We start from the raw sequence: 27,505 nt of genomic DNA on the forward strand, positions 1-27,505 counted from the left end.
TTAGGGTTTAATTGATTTTTTTAAATTAACCAACACCATCTGTAAATTGTAGCCTTAATGCAATTAAATCAAATACGTATGACTGACAACGTTTAATGTGCACTATTTATGTCGGATCTTAAGGGTCGGTTCAGACACGGCGGATTCCGCGTGGATTGGACCGCACAGTTTTAACCACATGGAGTTAATTTGTACTACCTTATAGCTTGTAACAAACTGCGCGGATGCAAACTGCTCGGTTTGATCCTCACGGAGTCAATTTGTACTAGTCTCTATATCCACTAGTTAACCACAAAAAAATGGATCCCGCGCGGAATTTGAAAGTCTACCTCACCCTTCGCCACTGGTACATAATATATCACAAACAAATCTATGTCCAAACTTATAATTAGTTCTGACCTGAACATTGATGATTTTTGACTAATCAATACATTCTTGCCATCTTACAAAGATATTTCAATAAATATGTATTTATTTTGAATCGTAACCTTTTTACTTTTTTGCATAAAAATATGTTTGCATTTCATATTGTATATTAATCTCAATATACTACTCATTTAATAGTTAATTAACAGTATTATTTTGTATTTAATAAATTACACAAATTCAATTTCAGAAATATATATTACATATATAAACAAAATAACAAAATTATAATTGTCTCCCCTTCTCTGTTGAAAAACAATAAAGTATGAATTGAAATAATTATTTAAACAAAAATAACATTAATTTTGGCAAAATTATAATCATTCAACACAAACAATAATCACAAATTTAGTTAGAAAGCAAATACCATGTATGTATTTAGCTAAATTACTATTATAGGTAGACATTTTGTAGCAAAATCAAATTGTAAAGTCAACATTAATTCTTATTAGCACTTAATTGCAAAATTAAATACTTTTGAAGTCAGGCCTGTTGATCAATTTCATGATTATTTGTTTATTAATATGTACATAATGACTTTATACATTAAATTATGATATTAAAAATTAACTACAACATATTAACACTGTTCAAATTTTATTCTAAAGAGATTAAACTATTATAAAAGATTATTTACATTATTTTTATTATCTAATGCTGTATATGTAACTACCTGAGTTTATATACACAGTAAGTTAATTACACACGTATGACCTGCCACTCATTACAACAGTTAGACTCATCATATTGCAGGAAGTGGTGTAAAATTTTGACACGGTTTGAACATGCAGATATTTTTTGGGCGGATGCAGTGGCGTCCTACGCCCATTAATCCGCTGCGCGATTGAACGGACTGCGATTGGATAGCCGATGCTAAAATATTTTGTTTAATTTAATAAGTATCGTCACGTTATATCTCTGTATTTTAAATTTAATTAATGATGACTAAATTTGATTTTGCTCTTTTTCTAAAGAACCGTAAACATTACATTATTTTAGATATGACAGATTATCACAATCAAATCATAAGGATGGTTTCACTACCTACCAATATTAGGTAGGTAAGTTTAGTATGTGGCACGAAATTCTTCTTTTATTCTTCTTTTGATTATTCATCCCATGTGTACATTCGCGACAGGCAGAACATTATGATCTATCGTGCTGTTTGGTAGAACTTCATTCTCTTTATCGGCGCCTGAAATTTTTAAAAAAGTGTATGAATACAAGTGTTATTGTTGGGTTGGGTTGTCTGAAGCCGTGGACGCGGCTTCGAATCTTGTGTCTGACAAAAATTACATTTTGTTTTTTCAATGTGTGTTTGATCCAAATGCTTGGGCGAACGGCTAATAACCATTCTTTGTAAGTCTCTTAATATAATCTCAACTCTGTTTAGACATATTATTATTATGTAAGCATGAGTATTTTTTTAGGGTGGTGAAAAAAAGTTTTTAACCTTATCACTGCCAGCCAATTTTTACTAGGTGGACACTTGTAGGCCAGCTATTTTCGGAATAAAATAAATCCTTCAAAAAATATGAAATAGCACAACATGTTTATCAAGTTTATCAAGTTTATCGTGAATATTTTCACACTAAAATGATAAATATTGCTTAGAAAATATACACAGAATGTTTATTCAGAAGTTATGACATTTACAAGAACCCGCGAATATATTCGTCCATGGCCTGACGCGACATACATGCTTTGGCGAGTTAATTCGTCCGTGGCACGTATCAGGTTAATAATCAAGGCATTAAAAGATATAATTTATTCAAACATGAGGTTGGAATTAACAGTTTAAACATGATCTAACATTATTGATGAATTAGGTCGGTATTAGACTGATTATCAAAGATCTTTTGTAGTGTAATAGACTATATTTTACAAAATAACATTTCATTACTTTGCAAGACATTACCTTTTATCAAAGATTAGTCTATGGTAATGAGTGTTTTGCAGTGCTGCCAGATGAAATTTTAAAATGCAGTAGATGTATAAAAAATGTTTAAAAATAAATGATCTTCTTCTTCTTTGTTATTGTTATAATCTCACGAGTATTTTCTAAAAAATCACACAAATGTGACCTTTAATTCATTACTTAATATCAGTAAATCTACTGAAATTTCAATAAACATGGAAACACTTGTGGCACCAATTGTTGAGACAGCTCGTTTCAAAATGGTGGATGGCAAAAACAGTAACCAACAAAATTATTGATTTAACATGAAAAATATGAAATACTATATTATAATAATCACCACCCAGATTACAAAATATAATTAAAGGACTGGAAACATAAACGTACTAGTCAACATACCTACATTCGTTGTCCATTTTTTAAACTTAACTTTCATAAAATATTTTACCCTGTTGTGATTTATAAAAGAATGCTCTTACAAAAAAATGCTTTAAAATATTTTGATATAACATCTTTGTCAAAGTAGTCTAATACTGGCTATATGGTTTTTTGCTCATTGCATGTGTCAGCAATGTAATAATAATAACTTCTAATTATATGTTTAAGTTAAATTATAACCATCTAAACCAGTGGTACAGAACCCGCAACCCACCATGCCATTTATTGCAGCCCACTAACCATGAAAAATATTGAAACTGGGCACGTACTCCACAGTGAATTAATTAACAAGAAAAAATTGACAATACAAAAATACCATCATATATGTTGTTTTGAAGTCCGCGCTGTGTTGCCATCTCCATTATGTTAGTTTAAAGACCTGAGAGGAACATCTAATCGTCAGATTTAAAACCAAATTATCAATACCAAATATTTTTTATCAATATTACTATTAATGTCTACACATTCTAAATTTATAAATTTTAAATTAAGTCAATTGAAATGAAATTGGTTGATAATGTAGGTTGGTTCAAAATATTGACATTGTATCAGTCCAACAGCTCACTTTGTTCCATTCAGGTCTTCAAATTTTGTTGACTAATGGTTAGCCGCTACGAAAATCAGGGATTACCGTACAGAGTGCTAAATTCATCTATACCACTCCGTTTACTGCTGGCGAATTTCAGTAGCCACCTCTCCACGTCTTCCATCTTGGTTTTGGCCCACTGCAGACGGAGCACAGCCCTCTCCACGTTCTTCCGGACTGCCTGTGACACACTCTTCAATTGTTCCTTATTTGTTCGAATGAATCTTTTGAACTGAAAAATATCAATTTAAATCACGTCAGGTTTGGTCTGGAGATTCGATTTTTTTACCCGAACTGATGTGTTTGAAAAAACATTAATATTTGTGTAAATTTTAATGTATACTTAATATGTATTGGAAGGTTAACAGAATTGCCTTATTTTGCAAACTCAATATAATATAATATTGCTTCAATTATTTGTTATATAAACATCTGTTCTGAGGATATAATCAAATAATGAACTCTTTATAATATACATTCAGTGTCCAGTGATGCTTACCAGAATTTCTAAATTTTGTCCTGGATTTCAATACTTTGTTGTGACAATATATATTTTATAAATATTTTTGTCAATTTAAGTATATTATATTACCTGTCTTAATTCTTGTTCAGTGGCTATCCGGCTGAATGCTCCATCTATGACGTGCTGTAGAATCTGGTCATCCACTTGGTTATATTTAGCATACACTCTCGCCCAGTTGCCCGACACAAATTTGAAAGCGATCTGACCTGTCAGGTCACTGTCTATACCGTCCCATAAAATCGGTGTCAACTGGAGATCCATCGTTGTTATTGCGTATTCTAAGAGCCTGCGAATAATGATTGGTTGTTAATTAAATTGTGGGTTGTTTCAATAAGGTCAACGAAATATTTTGAAGCATAGTATTACTTCGATTTTGATTATAGAAGTTTTTGTAGAATTATATGTCGGTATATAAAAAAATATGTGCTTAAAACTCACTAAGTGACAATATGAGTAAAACGAGAGTTTTACATTATGTATCACAATTTTTTAATTTATACATATAGAAATTATCACTAAAATGTATATGAAATAAAGAGTCGTCTTTATATAAATACGAAATCGTGCGTCAAACCTGCGCGGTTGGTTAAAAAATGCATACTTATTGTTAAATCTTATTATATGTTATTCAAGCATACGTAAAACTGCAGGGTTTAAACATTGTATGTATTGAGATTGTACTTCAATAATATAATAATATTTAAGATTCTTACAAATGAAGTTGCCAGGTATTTCTTGAGCTCGGCAGTGCGGAGATTATCTCTGTTCTTACTTCTGGATCATTTGACTTCTCAAATCTTTCAAACAGGAAGTCAAATTCTTTTTTACTGCCCAAACGTAATACTGTTGAATATACTGTGCCTCTACTGTTGAAAGGAATCCTGTAAGAGAATATGACATCATTACTAAAACAAAACGGTGATTTTTCTTCTACTTTAGAGAGGCAATCATCAAGATCCATATTCTTGATAAAACAAATAGCAAATAATGATCATGAAACATAATAGGCATTTCTTTTTTACCTACAGTAATATTGTCAATCTCGTATGGCAGCGATTTCCAAACTGGGAGGCGCGGGCGGAGTGTTGCAAAGGGAGGCGCAAAAAGTTTAACATAATTAATGTAGCCACAGGTTTGCAGTTTGCAAATGCATAGTTTATAAAACGGCCACTGGTTATAAATTACATAAAAAAAACAATCCTATAAAAGGTTGTTTGCTAACCAGTAATTTTGTAATATAATTTTATAATAGTAAAAAAAGTCGCCTGCGGTACTTTATTTCAGGGCTATTTAATAGCTTAAATATGTGGTTGTGCGAACCAATTGATGTGTTATCTATATGATGATTGATATACGTAAATGATAACTCCCGTGTATAATTTAGGAAACACTACTTTATAGCACCAGACTTCCCTTAACCTCAGCGATAGGTAGGTGGGCCTGCCAAAGATCCTGATCTGGGGGCCCGCTTCAGGATGTGGGGCCCATGATAGAATCCATTTGTCAATGAACGATGATGAATTTGGATTGAAAAGGAAAAATTGGTAGAATTATCATGCGATAATTCATTGAAACAAAAACCCTAGTTCAATTTTGGTTGAATCGAAGTGAAGAATAATATAATACTTTGTCAAGAAAAGCTATGCAAGTTGTAAGTAAAGTACTGCTGACAATTGTAACATCATATTTATGCGAAACGGGATTTTCTGCATTAGCTGCAATGAAATCCAAATATCGATCCCGTTTAGTAGAAAAAGAGCACTTTGTACCAACAGACAGCACATTCATCGCATGAAAAACAAATTAGTTTAAATTATAACAACCTTGTTTATTTTTATATATTTCTTTCATTTTTGTATTTGTACATTTTTAACTATTTAAAAAGATGTCTATTAATATTAATGAAATAAAGGGGGGGGAGGCGCCAAGATAAAAAAATTTCAAAAGGGAGGCGTAATAACATAAAGTTTGGAAACCACTCTTGTATGGTAACCCAAGGTGACATTACCGGAATGGACAGAATGTATTTGCACCGTAAAGGAAAGGTTATGAATTAATAAAAGAAAATATATTTACGGATTTTCTTTATCAGGATTAGACTTGCTGCTCCAATTTCTAAAGTGGTTCCACGCCCAATCCAAGCATTCCGGTTCTTCAATCTGGCATGCCCAATATATGAGGTGATCTCTTAGAATTGAATCTTGGGAAGTGTCATTCTCTCCTGGTGTATATCCAAATACTTTCAATGTTGGTGTTATGAGACGAGAAATATATTCCTAGAAGTATTGGGACAAAGAATTAATAATTTGAAGAAACATTGGTTATAATGCAGGAGCCAAGAATCCCACATGTATTACTATTTGTTATATTGAATGAGTTTTTGAGAATGAGTTTGTCATGGAATAAGGCAGCAAAAATATTGCAACGATCATTTAAATTAATTATTTTTTCGGTTTAGGTGCTCAAGATTTACTTGAGAACGGAAAATGGTCAAACTATAAAGTTAGATGATTTTATGTTTTATTTGTTAAGTTGGCAAAATTATTTCAGTGCTGTCACTTGGCGGTTCAAAGGCAAGCGGTGGTGACATCTTCAATTGCATCTTTTAAGTCAGATATCGTCACTAATTACGATAATATCTAATCGACGTCCCCTTCCAAAGGCAAGCACTCGTGTGACATTCTCGGTAATGGGTCAACTGGCAGAACGTTTAGGTACAATATTAGTTACCATCTTATACCCAGTTTTGGACATTGATAACACTAGGTACTTACTTAAATAAAGCATAATATTAATATTTGTATAAGTTGCAACCAATCAGTGTTGCCAACCGTACAATACTATAATTTTACGCCAAATAAGCCAAAAATACTATAATTTTGTAGGATTCAAGGCGAAAAATGTTCCTGTACTACTTATATCTTTTTCAGAAATACTATTTTTTTATGCATTGATACTATAATCAGCATCAAGAAAGATGGCTACACTGCAACCAATCCTTATTATGAGACTGTCAGAAGTTGGTTCCGGCCTACTTCCCAAGGGGAGTCAATTTAAAGGATGTCAATACATTACAAGCCAATAAGGCGGAAGCTTGATGTTATAACCAATCTATCAAAATCCTTATAACTTCGAATAAAACTATTTCTATTGGTAATAAATACCTGAAATAGTCCGTATTTAGTACTTCGTTGCATAGCAAGGTTCAAAAACTCCAAATTATCCAACGCTGCATACCACGGAAGCATTTCTTCTTCTGTGTCGATCATGTATTTTGTTAGATCGAGTGGTACGGAGTAATTCAGTTGGCTGGCTCTGGCAAGGCTGAAGGCGTCATCAAGCAATTGGGCCCGAGTAACGACTGGGAACCCATTGGGTGTGTCATATAGGCCGTGTTTAATCCTAATCCAATTTTCCATATCGTAGTTTACTCTGTAATGGCCTATAAAATAAAATTTATTTTATTTTCGTCAACGTCTCCATAGATATCGCCAATATGTGGTGGCTATGTGGTCTATCTTGGTGTGGATATTTATGAAGGAAAATACAAACATAACATTTCGGGCCGGACCGGCGAGTCGGTATAGGAATGACCAATTCGTAGGTGTGTGTATGCGGTCTGACGCATGCAATTTGTTGATATCAGCACTAGATGTTTTTTTCAAACTAAAAAGTTGCATTCAACCAATCTGCGGAGCTCCGTTTGGCAACGTGTGTTTTGTGAATAACGATGACGTCATATCGACGTATTCGACACGTTGCAAACAAGACGAGTTTTGACTTGTGAGCCGGCTCTAAGATAATATCTAAGTTGAGGGGCTGAGGATTATAGGGGTATAAGTGATATTTTTATACGTGGAAAAAAACAGTTTTCACATTACCTGTGACGATGACTCTTTACTGGGTGATTATTTAGAGCCTACGTTAACAAAAATAAATTTTATATTACAGACTAATAGAGGCATTGATATGTAATATAATGTAATAGTCGTAATATTTCTATCTACCTACAGACATGCTGCATCATTTTATTTATGTGTTTAATGGCTGTAATAATCTGTACTTAAATGTATTATGTTTCAAAGGTTTTCTTAATTAACCTCCAAGCAAGTATTTAAAAATTATATCGTTTTAAAAAACTTGTTGGAGAATGGTGTGCTGCCACAAGAATCTGAGACCATTCTACCTATGCACTATGTGCTATGATCGCCATAGCCTGCTTACTTCCAAAAGTTACTTATCATACATTAGGACAGAAAATAACATACTGTCGCCTCCTACCTCACACTGTCTACATTATTTAAATGGATACGCCCAGTTCATAATAGAAGCCAATCACTGCTTATGAAATCTGGTTATGAAAGAATGAAATTTAGTAATTAACTGATTTCAATAAATAGTACAATTGGTTTTTCTATGGATCTTAGCCACCATAGGCAATGGAAATATTTTAAAATTTTTATATCCATAATTACCGATTCCCATAACATTAAAGTATGCCCAAGTATTATTGGCATTATCTGGCAGCATCATGCTGATTCGTTGCTGCTTCTCCAGCCAGCCTGTAGGGAATGTATTCCAGATGTCCTGACTGGTGTTTCCGATGGCATAATTTATTGGCACGTACCAGAGTTCGTTTGATACAACATTGGCCGGCTTTGACAGGTAAAATCGATTCTGCAATAATAAAGAAAATCATTTTTATCTAGGAATACCAATGTAAAAGTCATGATTCATAATCCTAATGTAGGTAATCCTAATGTAATCCTATCCTAGGTAGTGAAATGAGTATACAACTAGGATAAAAACCTGATAATAACACATAAACACATAAGCTTAGTATACCTGTGTAAGAGTAGCTGTTCCGTTTTCGTAATTTCTTGTGACATTGATCACTGGATAGCCGGCTTGGAGTGTCCATGAGTCCATCAGATCCTTGACAGTGATGTGGTTTGGCAACATTGATGCATTGCTAGCCGCTGTTGTGAACGCTTGCCACAGATCATCTTGGTCAGCATTACTGAATTGCCTGAAATATCAATTATAATCGTTTCCTAAGTGTGCATTTAAAATGTGAATACATCTTCATTCTATTGACTGACTTTATGATATTAATTGAGTGACATCTCCCATATGAAAATTTGCAATCTCAGTATTCCGAATCCCGGGATTTCACTTGACCTCTAATCTGTAATTCCCGGGATTGAATATGTTGTAATCCCGGGATTAGTTATAATGTGATTCTCGAGAAAAAAATCCGTTTTCGTCAAGTTCAAAAGTGTTATATAACCTGGTGCATCGTGTAAGATCTGACAAACGTAAGTAAATTATGATATTTACCAGTGGCGAAGGGTGGAGTTAGGCTGTTAAGATCCGCCATAAACAGAGCACATTAAACTATTTCAGACATACATATTTGTTTTCATTGAAATAAGACTACAATTTACAGATAGTGTTGGTTAGTTTTTAAAATTCAATTAAACCCTGAGAAACCAAGCCATAATAAATAATAGTCAAAAAATACATGTGTATCTATAAAATATCTAAAATTATGCAATTAAATCATACATAACTTTGAATATTTTATAAATAGAATAATATTTTTTATTTATTATAGTTTGGTTTAGGCAGGGCTTAATGAATTTAAAAAAATAACCAACAATATGTGTAATATGTATTTTTAATCCAACGAAAACAAATAACTATGAATGAAAAAGTGTGCACAATTTTGTCGTATTGCCCAAATTAGACCAAAACTATTATGGTTTCGTTTAGGCAGGGTTTAATTGATTTTTAAAAACTAACTAACACCATCTGTAAATTGTAGTCTTAGTTCAATAAAAACAAATACATATGACTAAAAAAGTTTAGTGTGCACTATTTATAGCGAATCTTTACAGCCTACCTCCACCATTCGCCACTGATATTTACATGCAATTGACAAAGTTTTTTCCAAAATTAATATGGACTAATACAATTAGTATTTAGGAAAAAAATATTTACCATTTTGTCATGTAATTCACAAGCCCAGCATGAAACACTTCTTTGGTAAGGATATGATTCAACATTCGCAGTAAACTTGCAGCTGTAGAAAAATAAAATCATTAATTAGGCACCTATGTATACGAAATATACAAATAAATAAAAGTGTTCCAAATGATTAGGGTTTTCAATCCAGGGATTTCTTGAAACTAAAATCCTGGGAATGAATATATTGAAATTAATTTTTAGTAAAAATACATGTTTTGTCAACTAAAATGTAAAATTTTAAATAATAGATTATATTAGTTTATAAATAACAAATACTTATTGCAATTTCAGAAACATAGCACTCATGTCATAATTTCCACGGGATCATGGAATAGAAAAATATGCATACTTATTTACAAAAATATAGAAATATAATAATCAATCAAGGCAAATGTGAAATTTCTTAGATATTATTTATGTAATTTTTGTTATGGGAAAAATTTCTCTAGACTTCAAATCCTGGGATTGAAAAATACTAATTCCTGAATTAAGATGTCTGGGATTGATATCAATGCTTATGATAATGAATGTATAAATGGTTAGGATATCTACCTTTCATGTAAGAGATGTCATCAAATATTTGACTAATCTGTGTTTCGTCACTGACCAGAGTAGAAACGGGTCTCGTTGATTGAATGCTGTCCAATGACATAACTCCCATTCTGTCCAATGAGAACTGGTCTAACATCTCCCACGATGGTTCAATCTGAAAACAATGCCTAACGTTAGAATTTCTACATTATTAGATGCCAAGTTAGTGAAAAGTTGATAATGTGGAGAACTGAAGATGCAGCATGGAGATGGGAGGTCTACATCTAGTGATAAATAAAAATCAGGTGATAATTACAAGTAAATGCATAAGAATGTAATAAGGCTAATAGTCTACCTCTAATTATTCTAGTATCATAAGAATAAATTAATGAAGGTGGTACTATAGTGTTACCATATAATATCAAATACAGGGTTAATGTGCTAATAGCCCGTTTACAGTTGCATGGATTTACTGGTGGTGGTATTGTCGCGACCGTAATGTACCATTTACTAAACTACAAAATAAGTAATCACGTAATATCGTGCAAGTTCAGAAGCTTTTTAATTTTCACGTGATAGTGGCAATTTGCATGACATATGCACATGCGCAGTAAAATGATAGTGGTGAACCTGCCAGAAAAAAAAATGCAAACCATACCACGCAGAGCATTGTGACGTTTAAAAAATTTCATAACCAGTCAAATAGCACCATACAATGACAACAATGCGTCTCGCTTACGCTTGAAGAATGAGATAGGTGAGACAGTCAGCACTTTTGTGTGTAAACAGTTATTATCACGATAGTTTAATTTACAAATTATTGGTGCCAGTAAATCCATGCATGTGTACAGGCATTGTAATGGATACTACTTCTCTTGGGAAAGTAGTTAGCAGGTGCAATGGTGTTGAGGTCATCCGCATTTCATTCCTCAGTATGCACAACTATTGTTTTACAAAGGAATAATATCGAAAGATTCAACAAGTCACATGTTATTTAGTACTTTGAAGGTTATCAAAGAAACCTTCACTGCATGTAACCTTATTCTTTCATTGAAGAAACTAAATACAGCCACAAAACAACCTTCGAAGAGTGAATAAGATATTTTTAATATTGAAACATTTCTTTTTACTATAAACCTACCATATAAGCGTGAAGTTCGGTCGTTTTTACACAAAATATGACATAGTTATAGCGACACTGAGCAAGAGAAAATGATGTAATATATTGCATGTCAGAGCAGTCAAAAATAATAATGGTAACAGTAATTAGATTTACCGTTTGTAATTCATGCGCAGTAGACAAAATCAGAATCTGCGCTATTTCAAAGTTAAGTTGTTCCACTATAAATAGTTATTAATTGAGTCAGAATTTACTTGGAAGAATTATATTAAACTACCAGAGCCAGTATTAAATTCTACAGGTGTTTTTAAGTCGATAGCTATTTTGGTTTTAACAGCATTATCAAGAAATCAAATTAAATGATTTGTCTTTGGTTAAGCATAAAACTCATAGAATAAAACAAAATAATAATGTGTCTCTCTCACCCTGGGACTATTCAAGAATAAAACCTACTTACTTGGAAACCGTACTAATTTAATATAATTTATTAATTTTTACAAATGAACAATTTTCTATGTGTTATACAGACGTGTTCCCCATTTAGTCGTACTCGTTATACGACAGACAAAACAAACTATTAAACCTTATGTCATCTTGTGTGGTATGCTTATAAATAGAAAGCATTATATTTTTGGGGCTTGGGGGAAAAGTTTGTTAGTTTGACACACTTACTGCATTGACACCAATATACTCCAAATATGTAGCAAATCCTTCATTGAGCCAGAGATCTGTCCACCATCTCATAGTTACAAGGTTTCCAAACCACTGGTGTGCTAATTCGTGAGCTATCACCATTGAAACACCTTTTTTTGCTCGTATGGAATTTGAATCGGGGTCAATTAAAAGACTCGTCTCCCTGAAAAGAAATATATGTTTAATGTTATAATCTTCTTTAGTAAATGTGAAGGATCTATAAGTCAATCGAAGAGAATATGTTGTCTATTTAACAAGCTTTCCTAGGGCCGGTTTTTTCCTAAATGGGCCCAAAATACCTATTTTAAAATATTGTGCTTGTAATTTTTTAAAGCTTTATTTTCGAAAAACCAGTTATAATCAATAATATTTTTTTACTGCCAAAAGTTGGTAAGTCTCGAAATCATGTTATGGAGTACATAATTGCAATTTTATGGTTTGAAATGCCCTCTAAAATCAGGCATAATGCTAATAATTTCTTTGTACTTTATGTGCATGTTCATATCGGATGACCCACATTTTTTTTCTAGCATGCATATTTATATTTAGACACATAATCCGTTGTTAACTCTAAATACCTGCATTATCGACTTACCAACTTTTGGCAGCAACCCACGACATTGGTTGAAATGAAGATGATCAATGGGTAGCTAATAGTGTTATTGGTTTTAATTAGTAGCAATCTGAAAAAAGACTATTCTTACGGTAATTAACATATTTTTCAGGCTCCAATGCCCCTATCTATGGTTCTTGGTTATAGCCCGTTTATATTGTAAATGTAGGTATGTTTTAAAAGAAACAATATTTAAACAGGTAAATAATATAACTAATTTTATGTTTTTAATAGGTACCTGAATGTGAGCATTCCCCAGTTTTCCATAGCGCCTACCGAAAAATCTGGTATACCGACCAGATCTATCTTTGGGAGAGCGTAAGGTACTCCGAAATATGTTTCGTAGAAGTTCAATATCTTTGGTCCAATTTCAGCGGCATACTGCGCCTGATTTGACAGCTCCTTCCTGGTCCAGATTTGGAATGGAACTTCATCTGGTTGTTCTGAAGCCGGCTTAGCTTTGATAGAGACCAGGTCTGAGATGGTGTACGCCACCAGGTATGAGGACATTGGCAGTGATCTCTCAAAGTGACTCCATATTAGATCTTCGCCTGGTCTGAAATTGAATTATTCAAAATTGTCATGTATAAAAGTCAACACGACATGGGAAAATATAAAGTGGATACGCAATAGACTAAAATAAATTTTAACCAGGTTTAATGAGATATGACAAGAACTACTTAGTTACACATTTAATTTTTCATTATTTTTCAAAAGTGCTTTCGCATTTCGAACATGGAATGAATATCGTACTTCAAATTGATCTCGATGAAGAACGCATATTTTAAATAAATAAAATGCAAATCAACAACAAACTTTGAATTTTTTTCTAAAATTATAACTGATCTCATGGCTGTAATTTCTTTGGTTCTTATCTTTTTCTTATAAATACTTACATTGGGTCCTCGGCGATGAGTGGCATATTTGACAGGACCGTGATGTTTTTGGTTCTTGCTATGCTGATTTCAAACCTAGCCTTAAAGTGAGGCTCGTCAAAGCACGGGAAAGCTTTTCTGGCCGACGTGGGTTCAAATTGGGTCACTGCTAATACTCTGGAACAAAGTGATACGAAAACATATTCAAAATATAATTTATTTTATTGCTGTAGCCGCTGTAGGTATATCTTTTTCATCACTGGAAGCAGTTAATATTCTGGAATCATTGAACTCATATATATCTACAGACATTTGGTGGCGACTACACACAATGGTATTATATTGTGGGATTTGGATCACGCAGCTCTCATAGTTTATGAATCGTACCAAATCCAGGATAGGCGAGTGAAGTTCATAACTATATGACCACAGAACAGATTAATAAATAGAATTCAGATAGGCTATACCCCAATACACTACATTTTGACGCAGGGTTTTTAATGTGTGTCCTAAGAAAATGAAACAAACATTGTAGACGCGCAATAGTGTGTGTTGCAAACTGCAAATACACCAATATTGAATGAGCGTCAGTGCATAAACTGAGAGCAGCTAACAGAATGAGAGACAAGTTTAGAATGACGTATTCTTGACACGTGTTTAAGTTAATCCCATATTCTTCCATACTCGAGATCGTTTGCCTATTACTCCACATCTGTTAGGTATTTCAGTTTCCATTAATTTTGTGTTGCCTGTAGGTATATGATCGCTAGTTTGGGAGGAAGGCCTGGGGTGACAGACCGATACAACTGAAGCAATGTAAACACTGTTAGTACTGATAGCAACCATAGATATGATACATATTAGCCCCACCTATGCTCATGGAAAGAAATGGTATCAGTGCTTGTCATTCTTATTGTGGTGTAATAATAATTATTGTAGTGTTATGTTAAGGGTTTTTTATAAATTATGTATTGTTACATTAAACAAGTCTTAGGTTGATTTCAAACAATCTGTTAATTGGTTGATTCATACTAAGCCTGATGGATTTTGCGAACACTATGCGAACATACAGCATGTGAAAGTATGCAGAAAATATTCACAAACCTAATGTGTTTTTCTTCTTGAATATCTATAGGTACTGATTAATATATCGTTTGGAGCTGGTCTTTGTAAAGTTGTATTTAGACCAAGCGAGCGATTGTTTGTTCTTCCCCTACTCCAGCGAAATTCTCTTGACGTAAATGCTTTTTGTTGAGCGAGCATAAGAATTTCGCTGGAGTGGATGAAGAACAAACATTCGTTCGCTTGGTCTAAATGCGGTTTTAAATATTGCATTTTTTATATAATAACGATAATTACTTACTCTGTTGTGTTATCAGTCAAATCTCTGTAGGTACTTTTGTAGAACCCTGTCAGGGAATCGTCAATCTTCCCCTTGAAGAAAATCTCGAGGGTGTAATTGGTGTTGGCTTTCAAATGAGACTCCAGGGTGAATATCAGTCGATCGATGGAAGGATTCAACTCTTTGGAGACGATCTTAATCTTTTTGGTTTTCATTTGTGATAGTACCGGAGTTGTCATGTTAGTAGCAGTTCGATTTTTATCACGCGACATGTTGAACGTCATATTGAATTTCGGCACTTCATGCTCTAACGGTACCTTGTGCGCTTCGGTTGCATTTGTAACTTCTGTTGTATTTGTAACTTCAGTTGTATTTGTAACTTCTGTTGTATTTGTAACTTCAGTTGTATTTGTAACTTCAGTTGTATTTGTAACTTCAGTTGTATTTGTAACTTCCGTTGTATTTGTAACTTCCGTTGTATTTGTAACTTGGGTTGTATTTGTAACTTCGGGTATTGATACTTCTTCTTTGGATGTTTCTAAAATAATAAAAAAATTAAAAGAGTTAAGTGACAGTAATTTTATTTATTTATTTATAAACGGCACATGCACCTTAGAATGACATTTAGAAAGTTTAAGATACCAATGAGAATGACATACCTACCTACATTAACTTATTAAATAAAAACAGTACCCACAGTATACAATAATAATGATTACAGTTTATTAGGTATAATATAGTCAAAATATAAGTAAAATAAAAATAACATTACTGCCAAAAATTGGTAAGTCTCGAAATCATTTATGGACTAATTCAAATTTGAAGTTTGAAGTTTGACATGCTCTCTAAAATCAGGCACAATGATAATTTATTTGTACTTTATGTGCATCGGATGACCTTGAATTTTTTTTCTTGCATATATATCTATATGTAGACACAATCCATTGTTAACTGTAAATACCTACTTAAATTATCGACTTACCATCTTTTGGCAGCAATCCCACGAAATATTAAAAAAGACAAGTTGAGTAGGTGCTTTTACTGCAATGCTTGAGCGCCTGAAGCATTGAACATGTCAATATATTAACTATTTGAAAGAGAATGAATCCTTGGTATTGATTTACACAGGTAAAAATTATTGTTAATTTTGATCGTCTATTTCTCTAATACAATGGAAGAACCTGCGATTAAACACTGTCAACCCTCATTGTGTATATAAAAATACTCAAGTCAAATCTGATTAAATTAAAAACGATCAATATTATTCTATGCATTATTTATTTATAAAATTTCATCTTCCACCAATATGTGGATGGTACTATTTTACCCCAAGATATTTATCGAAATATTTTTTTGATTAAGTACACGATTATCGGCCGATTTTTAAATCAGCTTTATTTTTGACAGATAGCTTAAAGGCGGTTCTCATAGATGGCGTACTCAACTGAATATTAAACAAAAGGGTTGATGCTATATTTTTATCTTATCAACGTGTTGAAACAAAACAGCATATAAATAATATAATTATTAATTATAGATGACTTGTGGCATATTATGTATTTTGTCAGATTGAATTGATTTTTGGTGACACGTTAGAGAATTAATCAAGAATTCTAAAAATACTGTTAAAGCAGAATGCCCCTTCTATCCAGTTCATTCTTTGTCACGTTTAGTACTTGGTAATGTAGATTAATGGAGAGCTCATGGCCCTTGGTCATGGGTCTGGAGTGACCAAAAGATAAAAAAGTATGCTACTGTTTATATACTGAACCTTATGAAACCGATCATTATGGAAATATTCAAACTCCCAAAAATCAAATCGGAAAGCCCATTGGCATTGTGGCAAGGTGTGGAATTTGCAAGGGGCTTACGTGGTATTGCTGGATAATCACAGAAAGGAGCTACTCATCACACTGCACAATCTAGTGCCAAAGTAGTGAATTTTATTATCTCCAAATTTTTGTCTGGAATCCAGTCATGAAGAATCGATTCAGAACAATAGGACCAATAACAAAAAAGTGGATGATGCCGTTAAACCAAACCTCTAACGGCATTAAACCGAGTGTGTCCGTTCCAATCTGTCAGATGTAGTGAGTTTTGCTGTATTAAATCACATTGTATTTTAGTTGAGTGGTCATGCCACTTTCAAAATTGACGCCCCAACAACGTTTATGGGTTTGGACTTTAAAATAGTTTATGTTGCATACACTATGTGCCTACTAATAAGTAATTTACAAAAAATATTGATAAGATTAAATTGCACTGCAATTACCATTATTAGTCTTTTCGATGGTTGTATTAGTATTAGATGAAATTGGGACGACTTCAATAGGTTTAGATGTATCATTGCTAGCTGATGCTGCAACTGTATCCCGTCGAGTTCTATTTCCAGTGATGTTCTTCACCAAAGTCTGTTCTGTCAAAACTGTCGTATTGAATATCTCCAAATCTCTCGAGTGAAGCGATATATGTTTGACAGTTGCTTTGTGAGTGGACAGCGTGATAGCCACACTGCCTTCGAAGGTGAACGACGTGAAGTTTGGTTTGATTTTGAGTCTGTAGTAACTCGGCACGACACTTGTCAGGAGGCGGATTTTGTCGTCTGCATTTCTCACGTGCATTTCTCCGATGTCCCACGATAGGTCGTCTTCCACCACTGCTTTTTCCTTATAAGGAAGAAATGTACCCATTTGAAATAACTTAATATCATACCTTCTATAAACAGAGTCGCTTAGATTAATAAAACATAAGATTTTTCGTCAAAATTTCACAATATGAGGTTTATACTGCCTTGCTAAGGCATTATATCAAATTATATAAAAAGACAGTGTTTTTGGTTTTAGGGAAATGAGAGATAGACAGTGTATTTAAAGATTATTTAAGGATTGTCAAAACAATCCAATAATTTTACAATATATAAAAGAAAAGGTAGCTTAAAACTTAGTTTTTATTTTCACTTTTTACTTAGCAGGGCAGTATATTAGGAAGTACAGAAGTAGTAAAGGAGAAAGTTTTATAAAGCTAATAAAAAAAATACTAAGTTTTGTATAGTATGTCAATCTTATATCATTTTTGTAATATCAACTCTTGAATCATGTTTGTCGAGTTAAAAAATGACAAGTTAATTAATGGGTGAAGAATAATTTATTATTGCAATATAATGTTTATTAACACCATCACTATTATCATCAGCGTCAGGCATAGTCCATCCAATGATGGAGGCCTTCCTAAGTTTTATCCGTTCTGCTCCCTTCAGTACTCCAGTGAGTAAGTCGCTGGCCTTCCATCTGGGGCGTCCGGGTTCAACGCGGTGAGGTCACAATATATTTATGTGATTTCCTCAAAGCATGGGTGTTTGTGATTGTTTCACTTCATAAAGTCCGTATAAAGAGAGAGAATGCGGGGCTAAAACGGAAGTAAAAGGTCTGGTAAGGTATGCATGGGGCTGCACGGTGATATGAGGAGACCACGGTATGTCGAAAACGTCTGGTTGTTAAGCCTATAAACCAGCCGTTGAGACGTGTTGCAGTGGCTGGTTGTCTAGCGGGCGCGAGTTTTAATTGAATTTTTTAATCGCGGATTCTGCTTCAAATTCAATAGTGATAATAAATTACGTAGTTCCTAGGCTAAGCTTTTAGACTTCTTACGGACTATCAATTTTTGGTCTCCGAAAAGTGTGGATGGTTTCCGCAACCACATGCGTAAACCGTGATTTAATTTTTTGCCACGTGATTACTGAAAACTAATTGACGGTGTGTAAGAGGCCTTAACTAACGTAATAATTAACGTCACGCGAGGCAGCCGCGCGCAGCACCTTTGAGCATCGATAAACCGATAACGATTGGGTTGGTCGTGGCAACGCTCGGGCGAGGCAGCGCGTGCGTTTGCCTCGGGCGAGTCGCGTACTGGCTGACTGAGCATTTTGCCTCGCGAGGTTTTTACATAATATATTCTCTATGGCGAAGCTGCCACGCGAGGCTGCTCGCTCAGTCAGTACGCGCCAATTGATGCCAATTTTTTTAGTTTTATGAATTGAAATTGTGGGAAATCAAAATAATAAAATTAATAGTTTAACCAAACCTCATCTCTACACGGTGCAAAGAAGTACACCAATAGTCCTACGGCTGCAGCCAATACAAGTGTCGTCAAAACAATGCCGAGGCATCCCCACTTCCCTACAAAGACTCCTCCTTTTCTGGTGTACCGAATGCTGGAGCCTCCGTTGCTGGACGGCTCACCTGGCAAGAACTCCTGCCGAGAGCTGGACAGGATCATTCCTGGAAAGACAATATTTTAAATACCTATTAAATTCATCGTTGTGGACTACACAGTCCTGAGTGGGAATGGTTGGAGTAAAATTAAACTCGATGAGGAAAGTATGAGTCTCACTGCAAACCAAATTCCGCCTATTCGAGCCTGCATTAGGCGGTAAGTAGTGTGTTATTTGCACCATATGAAGGTTCAGAGCAACTGTATACTTCGAGAGTATATTATTCTGTTTGCGGTAGATACTGGGTATGCTTTACAAACGTTTATGAGTAGCGAGGAGAAGAGAGCAGACCATACGGCCTCTCATCACACTGATAGTGAAGCAGCGATGTTCGGCCAGAGTTCTTTAATCTTATCGGATTCCTCGTCCTGGAAGACTGCTAAATTCCATTCACATAGTGTATATGACAGAGCTACGGGATGTTGGCACGACTTAGGCAACATGAATTCTTGGAGGCGTCGTGTGATGTCCACATGCTCTAACTGAGGAATGGATATGGTTAAAGAAAAAGACGAATGTTGTACCATTGGGAAAAGACATCAGATCGATTCGTAAGAAGTAAAGAGTCATTTAAATAAAATATAAAAATACAGCTCTTTACATTGATCTGTTGTAGGTAGGGAATCCAATCCCGAGCCAAAATTCAGATCCCGGGATTTCGGAATTACAATTTGACAATCCCGGGATCCCAGGATTGGCATTTTTTTCTATTGTTAATATATAAAAAATATATTTACAAATAACATTGATAAAATCAATCAAAAATAAATCTAGTATAAAATTATACTATTTAAGACATTTATTGTTAATATTGTATACGTTCAATCTTGGAAATACATAAGTTTAATGGAGTAAATAATAATGTGAATTTAATATAAGATTGCTGTTTCTGATAGTAAAGACTTATGAACTCTAATTAGTCAGCCAAATATGAAACTGCCGTAAAACTTATGAGATCATGGTGGAATTACTTTGTTAATAGTGCGAAGCATTGTTTTTTTCCAATCTTTCTCATTTTTATTAATGTACCTATGTGAAAAAATAAAATGAATCGGCAACTTACACATGGGTATAAATCAAACTTCATTCAAACTCAGTTTATTTCTAATGTAGTTATCTGTTATTAAAAGTATTTTTTCTGTTATATTTTCGTCTTTATTTTATTTTCCATAAAAATTGATAAAAAAATCAATCCCGGGATTCATAGGTATCGAAAATAGCTCGGGATCCCGGGATTGGAATCCCTAGGTATACGATGTTTTATTATAAGATACGAACATAATAATAATTCGTGTCGAATTAAAGTCCAATTATATAAATTTTCCATGCGAAACATCATTGTCCTCGAATAAACATTGTAATTCAAATAAATGTCACTTATTTTTAAAGTACAAATTACCTCGTTGACAAAGAAACTATTCGATCGTACCTTTTGTGAATCGAGCCTAAAGCAGGGCTCGAAATGGACAGGAGCGCACCGGAGCGCCGTTCCTGTTCGTGAAATCGGTAAAATTATCGCTCCGTCTCGTGGAATAAATAATTTGACCATTTGAACCAGATAGGCCAAAAATAGAAAATCTAACACACTTATTTTTATGAAATACCCATAAAATTTGATAACTATGGAAATATCTTCAGAAAGCTGTCGAACGCTCCGGTTCGTAAACTTTTCCATTTCGAGCGCTGGCCTAAAGTTTCCTTCGTATTGACCGTATGTACACGTTGCCTGATACGGTATATAAATGTGCTTCATTATTGATTCCTCTCTATCCGCACCATAAATATTAATGGCTAAAGGCTAATCTTTGTAAAAAGTCAAAAGGTATCTAATATATTATAAAGTTTATTTATGGTAAGTTTGTGTTTACTGGTTAACGTTTTAATGTTAACATAATAATAATTAATGTACGATTAGTGCATGAATCTTCAGTCTAGTTTTTGGTTCCAGTATTTCTTAAGTATATACATTACGGTGGCTCTCGTAAGTGCGTAAGGCGCTGGCCTTTCATCCAGGGGCTCCCAGTTTGATTCCGGTGAGGTTACAATATATTTATGTGATTTTCTCAAAGTCTGGGTGTTTGTAATTGTTTCACCACCTACTATTACTAAATACCAACATTACTGTTTCATTACACTACTCTTGGCCTGTGTAGTGATTCAGTGATTCTAAAAGTGGTGTCAATTTCCTCTTGGGAAATTCTAAAAGAGTTAAGGGAGTGTTGGACAGCAAATGTACCCATAGCCGGCATTGGAAGACAATTAGGGCGCTAGGCTTCTAAAAATGAGAAGTAATACAAATCAAAACCTTATGTTTAGCACTCGTACGAATCATTTCGTGTATTTAAGTCATGAGGTTGCATGCAAGTAAAAAACAACCTGCATTTTCACTAGTATAGTAGGTTTGTCATTTTTATATTCTGCTCGTTTAAGAACAAACATCGTTTACTTATAAAAATCCAATTTGTAATAATAATATATTATCATGGTTTATCTTGCCGAAATAGTGGTTCGAAAAAGTTTGGGAAACTCTCTATACGCAATGTTCAATATAAAATCAATCAATAACACCTGCGGGTCTATTATATACACAAGGCGACTATCGACCGCTAAAGTGATAGTATTTATTACATATTTGTATTGAGGTATTATAATTGTTACAATAAGTTGGCTGTCTAAACAGTCAAAACTGTCTATCTTGCTCTAAATTCTATCACAGCTAAAAGAGGTGCTGTTAAATATCTTAGTAGCACCTAGTAATTGTTACAATAAGTGCTAATACTTTGATACAAACCTACACTTTCTAGTTAGCCGTCGTATTTATCAGTTTATCACTTTAGCTGTAGATAAGTATAGAATAGACCCACTGGTATCAGAATGAAATGATATATACCTGTGTCTGTGAATTTTCTATGTTGAGATCGTTTCCTCTTTGGTGTGGACGTTTGTTCGAGATCGCTGAATTGGTTACTGTATAGAGAAGGCCGGTCGACGGAATTTCTAGGCGTTTTCCACCTGCCTCCGTCTGGTTCCGCCTCTACAGCGCTCTGCATTTGTATTCTCCGTCAGCCATTATATTAATTTCTTCCTGAAAACAAAAAAAAAATGTTGTCAATTTGATACAAGTCCATTGGCATCAGATCTAAGTACGGTTCCATGAATAAACAGAACAGTGACAAAACAGAACAGCGATAGACAGAACTATGACATTTCATGAAAAATATAACATTTAATATTGAAATTATCGTATCTCTAAATAACAGGTTCTCAAACGTATTTCGACCACCGCCCACTTTGAGATTTTAAAAAAATCTAGTGTCCCCCATATTTTTTAACTTACCTTTTTACATAACCATATGTTGCGTATCTTAAAAACAGTTATTGCAAATATAATTTTTAAACATGCATTACTATATGGATTGGAGAGATAGGGTGTGATCCATATCCTATTTCTGAGATCAAAGAATGTTTCAATGAGAGGAAATAAAACTCATTCTTAGTCATATTTAGAAGTATTTTTATTATCATTAAAAGAAGACTTTAAATTTAAAACTTATCTAATGTGAATGATGAATCTGATGCATTTCGACGAGTTTGTTAATATCAGGCTTGAATTCACTTAAAAACAGCCACAAGTCTCTCTAATTTAACCGTATATACGGAACTCCAAGCATTCGAGTAGTAAATTGCATCTCAAGTGGTGTCGTGTCTAAATTCCGTCGGATTTTTATAGATAGAATTTGTCTGCCGTCGCCCCTTTAGATTTCCTTAACGCCCCCTAATTTTCTTTAAGCCTTCTACTGCCCACCTGAAAGCCTCCAGCGCCCACAAGGGGGCGCTATCGCCCACTTTCAGAAAGACTGCTCTAAATGTTGTAAAGATTTTTAGTAAGACATGTTTTCAATACGCCATAAAAACATCAATTTATATCATAATCAAACAGATAAATTGAAATTTTTACGCCGAACGGCCAACATGCAATAATTTATAATAGACTTAAGTTTTATAAGTAACTATTTAATACATAAATAGATACGACAAAAATGAATGTTTTTTTTCCACTGGCTGTTCTATTTTGTCACTGTTCTGTTTCTTCGTGTTCTGTTTTGTCACAGTTCTATTTCTTCACGCTCTGTTATTTCTGTTTTGTCCGGTTACCGTTAACAATACTGCGTTAGTTATAAACTCATTTAGTGCTGACACCGCGACTGGCGCGTTTGCGTTACCTGGCCATTAGATAAATATAATTAACATGATATTTAAATATGGTAATTAAAAATTAATTAACAGGTTAGTAGTGATTGTGTTAATTGTTAGTAAATTAGAAAGTAGAGTTAGAATAAATCACAAGATTTGATAATGTAGCATTCTTTACTGACGTTCATAATTATTTGGAAACTAATATTTCTGAGGTGAAATTAACTTCTCTTCTAGACATGTTTTGTTTTATTCATTCAGTCGTTTTCTACGCGACAAAGTGTTTCGAAACTGCATTTTTTTGCGTTGCAGTATTTTAGGTTTCCTCGTGTTTTCGAGATATTATGATATTTACATAATTATGGCATATTATAATCGATTTCTCGTTCCTTTAGAATCGATTTTTTGAAAAACATCAACCGATTGTTCACCTGTTTAACGATCTTGGCAAATTAAGTGAGACGAAAAAATACTAAATATGTAAAAATGCATTTTACTTTTGTCACAAAACCTTTGTTTACAAAATGCAAATTGCCATATATTATACGTCTCACTAAATACTCAAAGTCGATAGAGGTACTCAACTTTTTGGACATGTGAGATTCTGAGTTGTATTGATGTTGTCATTGACTTATGGATGTAGGTACAGATAGGTATATTGTATGTCCAGTTTTGTCAAAATTGAGTGCTGTATGCTGTAAAAATATTTTACGTCCAAATAGGATATTTGAGAAGATATTGTATCTTTCAAATACATAATATCATGTACATTTCTCATGTCATCGTTATTCACAAAACACACGTTGTCAAATGGAGCTCCGCACATTGTTGGAATACGATTTTTTAGTTTAAAAAATCTAATGCCGCTAACCAATGACTTAATATGGACGAAGCATCTGGAAAAAAATGACCCTCACTTTTTTGTCGGGTCTGCCGAATGGCATAATCTGTTCTAACGCCATTACAATAAAGGTGATATTGCTATAAATTCCCGATGCTTTTTGTCGGGTCTGCCGAATGGTTTGGTTTGAACGGGTTCGCTCAAATGAACATTGACACTAGAAACACTATTCTAACGCCATTACAATAAAGGTGATATTGCTATAAATTACCGATGCATGATATCGTATAATGGAAATTGCGTGACGTCTACCTATACATGTGCGAATGTCGCTATGCGCGAATTTACTTTCTAGCTGCTGTATTGAGTGCGTTGTCCATTAATAATGTCATTGCCGCTAACAACAATAATCGCATGCGTCTCTGGCTGCCACACATACGAATTGGTCATTCCTATACCGGCTCGTCGGTTGCCGCATCCCAATATATCCAAGTTTCGAGTGGTTGTCGCTAGGTGAATAAGTACGCGGTCTTCATGTAACATCGGAGCGACGTTCCTTGAAGGCTTGATTTATGGCCGTACAGGCGAGTGAGAGCCGGTGTAGAGATATCATATCGGAATACGTATTGAAAAAAATATCGATACCTATCAAAACGAAGGTACACAAACTAGAGGTGGGAAAACTGATCGATTTTGAAGACTAAGTATACTTACTACCAGTATAAAAAAATACTTAGTATCAAAACTTGTTCCAAAATACTTATTAAGTATTTGAATACTTTATAGAGCGTTTGGCGTGCGTATACGACACAAGTCTCATACTAAACTGGAACTAAAACTTAACTCCACATTAGTATTTTGAAATATAGGCTTCAATAGAATCGCTAAAAATACACTGAGCTGGGTTTTCGAAATGTCCTATTTATTATAAAATTAAATTAATAAACACATTTTAAATTTACGAGTTGTTTTTATGTTATGTTATAATATTCTTGTTAACATAAAATGAATAACAATGATTTTTTTTATTGTAAACTGCATCACCTCGCCACATTTCCGAGGGAATAATATGCTGCTACAGAAAATTTATGACCTATTCTTCATACATAAGATGATGTCATTCGCATGCATAGACTAATAAATTAAAATATAATTGTATTCAAGTGCTATCTTGCTCGCGCGCATTTAATGGCAATAGTATTGAAAGTCTATCAACTAGCCAGCGAAACTCGCGATGATATCATCACAAGTTTTTTGGAACAAGTTTATTGGGTATATTATACTGAGTATGGGTAGTTTCATCCGAAATTTGTGTACACAAACTGGTGACAGTATTTCCAACTTACCTCTATTATGTACATATGTATGTAGATATGCACTAGGTAGGTCTATACTCTGTACCAACCAATGACATTAATATGGACGAAGCATCTAGACAAAAAAATGACACTCACTTTTTTGTCGGGTCTGCCGAATGGCATAATCTGTTCTAACGCCATTACAATAAAGGTGATATTGCTGTAAATTCCTGATGCTCTTTGTCGGGTCTGCCGAATGGTTCGGTTCGAACGGGTTCGCTCAATGAACATTGACACTAGAAACACTGTTCTAACGCCATTACAATAAAGGTGATATTGCTATAAATTCCCGATGCGTGATATCGCATAATGGAAATTGCTTGACGTCTACCTATACATGTGCGAATGTGGCTAGCTACTGTACTGAGTGAGTAGTCCATTAATAATGTCATTGGTACCAACTCTATATTATCTAACAACTAAAACCAATACAATATTATGTTCAAAACAGTGAAAGTCAAAATACTGATAGTTATCTGCTCGTCTACACATACACACGCCCCCGAAATATGATCAGGGTTATTTTTGTATCAACATAATACTCGTAGTTACGTATTAATAGTATAATCTTTTTATATTCAGTATTAGGTTCTTTGACGCAAGTGACGCGATCGATTCGACAGATGATTTAAAAAGGGCCTCAAAAAAATTAAAATCAATCATACGATTATTAAATTAAACCAAGATTGCGTATTTATTACAAATAATTGAGTACCTATACAATATTACCCAAATTATAATAAAATTCATGCAACTAAAATCAAAAAAAGCCTTTGACACGATAACTCAAATAGATAATATCTGTTTGAGACGTTAAGTACCTACATAGTATGTACTTGTACACAAAAAATAAACCACTATAGTGGAACAATTTGACCTTGAAATTGCGCAGATTGCAATTTGCATAAATTTAATTGTTGTTACCGTTATTATTTTCGACTGCTCTTACATGAAGCCTATTGCATCGTTTTATCTCGCTCGGCGTCGCTCCAGCTACGTCATATTTTCTGTGAAAACTTCCCGCTTATACGGTATAATATTATTACGTCGTGTATATCACCTATCATTTTTAATAATTATTATTTTTGGTTACAGGGTGTGATTCTAGAAAATAGGTGTATTGACATTTTTCACTAGGTACGTATGTATTGGGATTTATCGTTTTTATTTTATTTTTTATTATGGGGGCCTCAAAGTCCATCAGTGCCTCGGGCCTCCACGTCCCTTTATATATACATATATATTAACAAGTAGGTACCTTAGTAGGTAAAGAAAAAACTCATCTTAAATTTTATTATCGGACGTAATTTTGTTATTGATAATAGGGGAAAATAGGTCAAGGTGGATAGTAATAACAATGACTAAAGAATCTAAGGCAGTGTTCCTCAATTAATTTTAGTCATGGAACACTTTTATATTTTGAACGAAATAACGGAAACCTTTTGACAAATTTCATTCTCGCTGCGATTTTTGTCTTAGAGTTCTGATTCTTCAAGAAAATTCGTAAGTGTTGGAAAAGAGTCCTTCTCTTTTCTTCACCGCTAAGATTCAAAATTATAACTTACATGGCAGTGGTAATAATATGTTATCGTTCGCATTAAACCGTTTACCTTTTTCTTTGTGATAAACATACATCGTTTTGTAAATATGAAGGAGCAAAACTAACCTGCCATTGGTGATGCCAATTAGGAGGGCAATTACTCTGTTAAACCAAATCGCTTCAGATGTTGATATATTCCATCTACGT

At 33.9% G+C, this 27,505-nt stretch overlaps 1 protein-coding gene across 50 annotated transcripts in view; it reads right to left on the reverse strand.

The window, feature by feature from the left end:
- Window positions 1-1,075: 1,075 nt before the first annotated feature.
- The window catches only part of LOC147078887 (aminopeptidase N-like), a 47,840-nt gene continuing 21,410 nt past the window's right edge, over window positions 1,076-27,505 (reverse strand). For 21 of the 50 annotated variants that reach the window (XM_085950971.1, XM_085950955.1, XM_085950904.1 and 18 more), the window contains exons 3-19: window positions 22,256-22,450; window positions 19,176-19,372; window positions 17,368-17,761; window positions 15,117-15,633; window positions 13,775-13,930; window positions 13,117-13,434; window positions 12,245-12,428; window positions 10,474-10,627; window positions 9,895-9,976; window positions 8,737-8,920; window positions 8,367-8,568; window positions 7,056-7,333; window positions 5,968-6,167; window positions 4,605-4,772; window positions 3,961-4,177; window positions 3,441-3,600; window positions 1,076-1,621 (exon numbers count right to left, since the gene is read on the reverse strand). In XM_085950971.1, the coding sequence (XP_085807097.1) occupies window positions 1,539-1,621; window positions 3,441-3,600; window positions 3,961-4,177; window positions 4,605-4,772; window positions 5,968-6,167; window positions 7,056-7,333; window positions 8,367-8,568; window positions 8,737-8,920; window positions 9,895-9,976; window positions 10,474-10,627; window positions 12,245-12,428; window positions 13,117-13,434; window positions 13,775-13,930; window positions 15,117-15,633; window positions 17,368-17,761; window positions 19,176-19,372; window positions 22,256-22,415 (3,654 nt within the window). In that variant the 5' untranslated portion in view covers window positions 22,416-22,450 and the 3' untranslated portion in view covers window positions 1,076-1,538. Of the gene's footprint in view, window positions 1,622-3,413; window positions 3,601-3,960; window positions 4,178-4,604; window positions 4,773-5,967; window positions 6,168-7,055; window positions 7,334-8,366; window positions 8,569-8,736; window positions 8,921-9,894; window positions 9,977-10,473; window positions 10,628-12,244; window positions 12,429-13,116; window positions 13,435-13,774; window positions 13,931-15,116; window positions 15,634-17,367; window positions 17,762-19,175; window positions 19,373-22,255; window positions 22,451-27,505 lie in introns of all 50 variants that reach the window. The other 29 variants (XM_085950821.1, XM_085950808.1, XM_085950778.1 and 26 more) reach the window with 2 other exon arrangements.

This window comes from Rhyacophila brunnea, unplaced genomic scaffold, assembly GCF_057557595.1.
Source record: "Rhyacophila brunnea isolate RB1 unplaced genomic scaffold, BYU_Rbru_1.0 scaffold_10, whole genome shotgun sequence".
Classification (NCBI taxonomy): domain Eukaryota; kingdom Metazoa; phylum Arthropoda; class Insecta; order Trichoptera; family Rhyacophilidae; genus Rhyacophila; species Rhyacophila brunnea.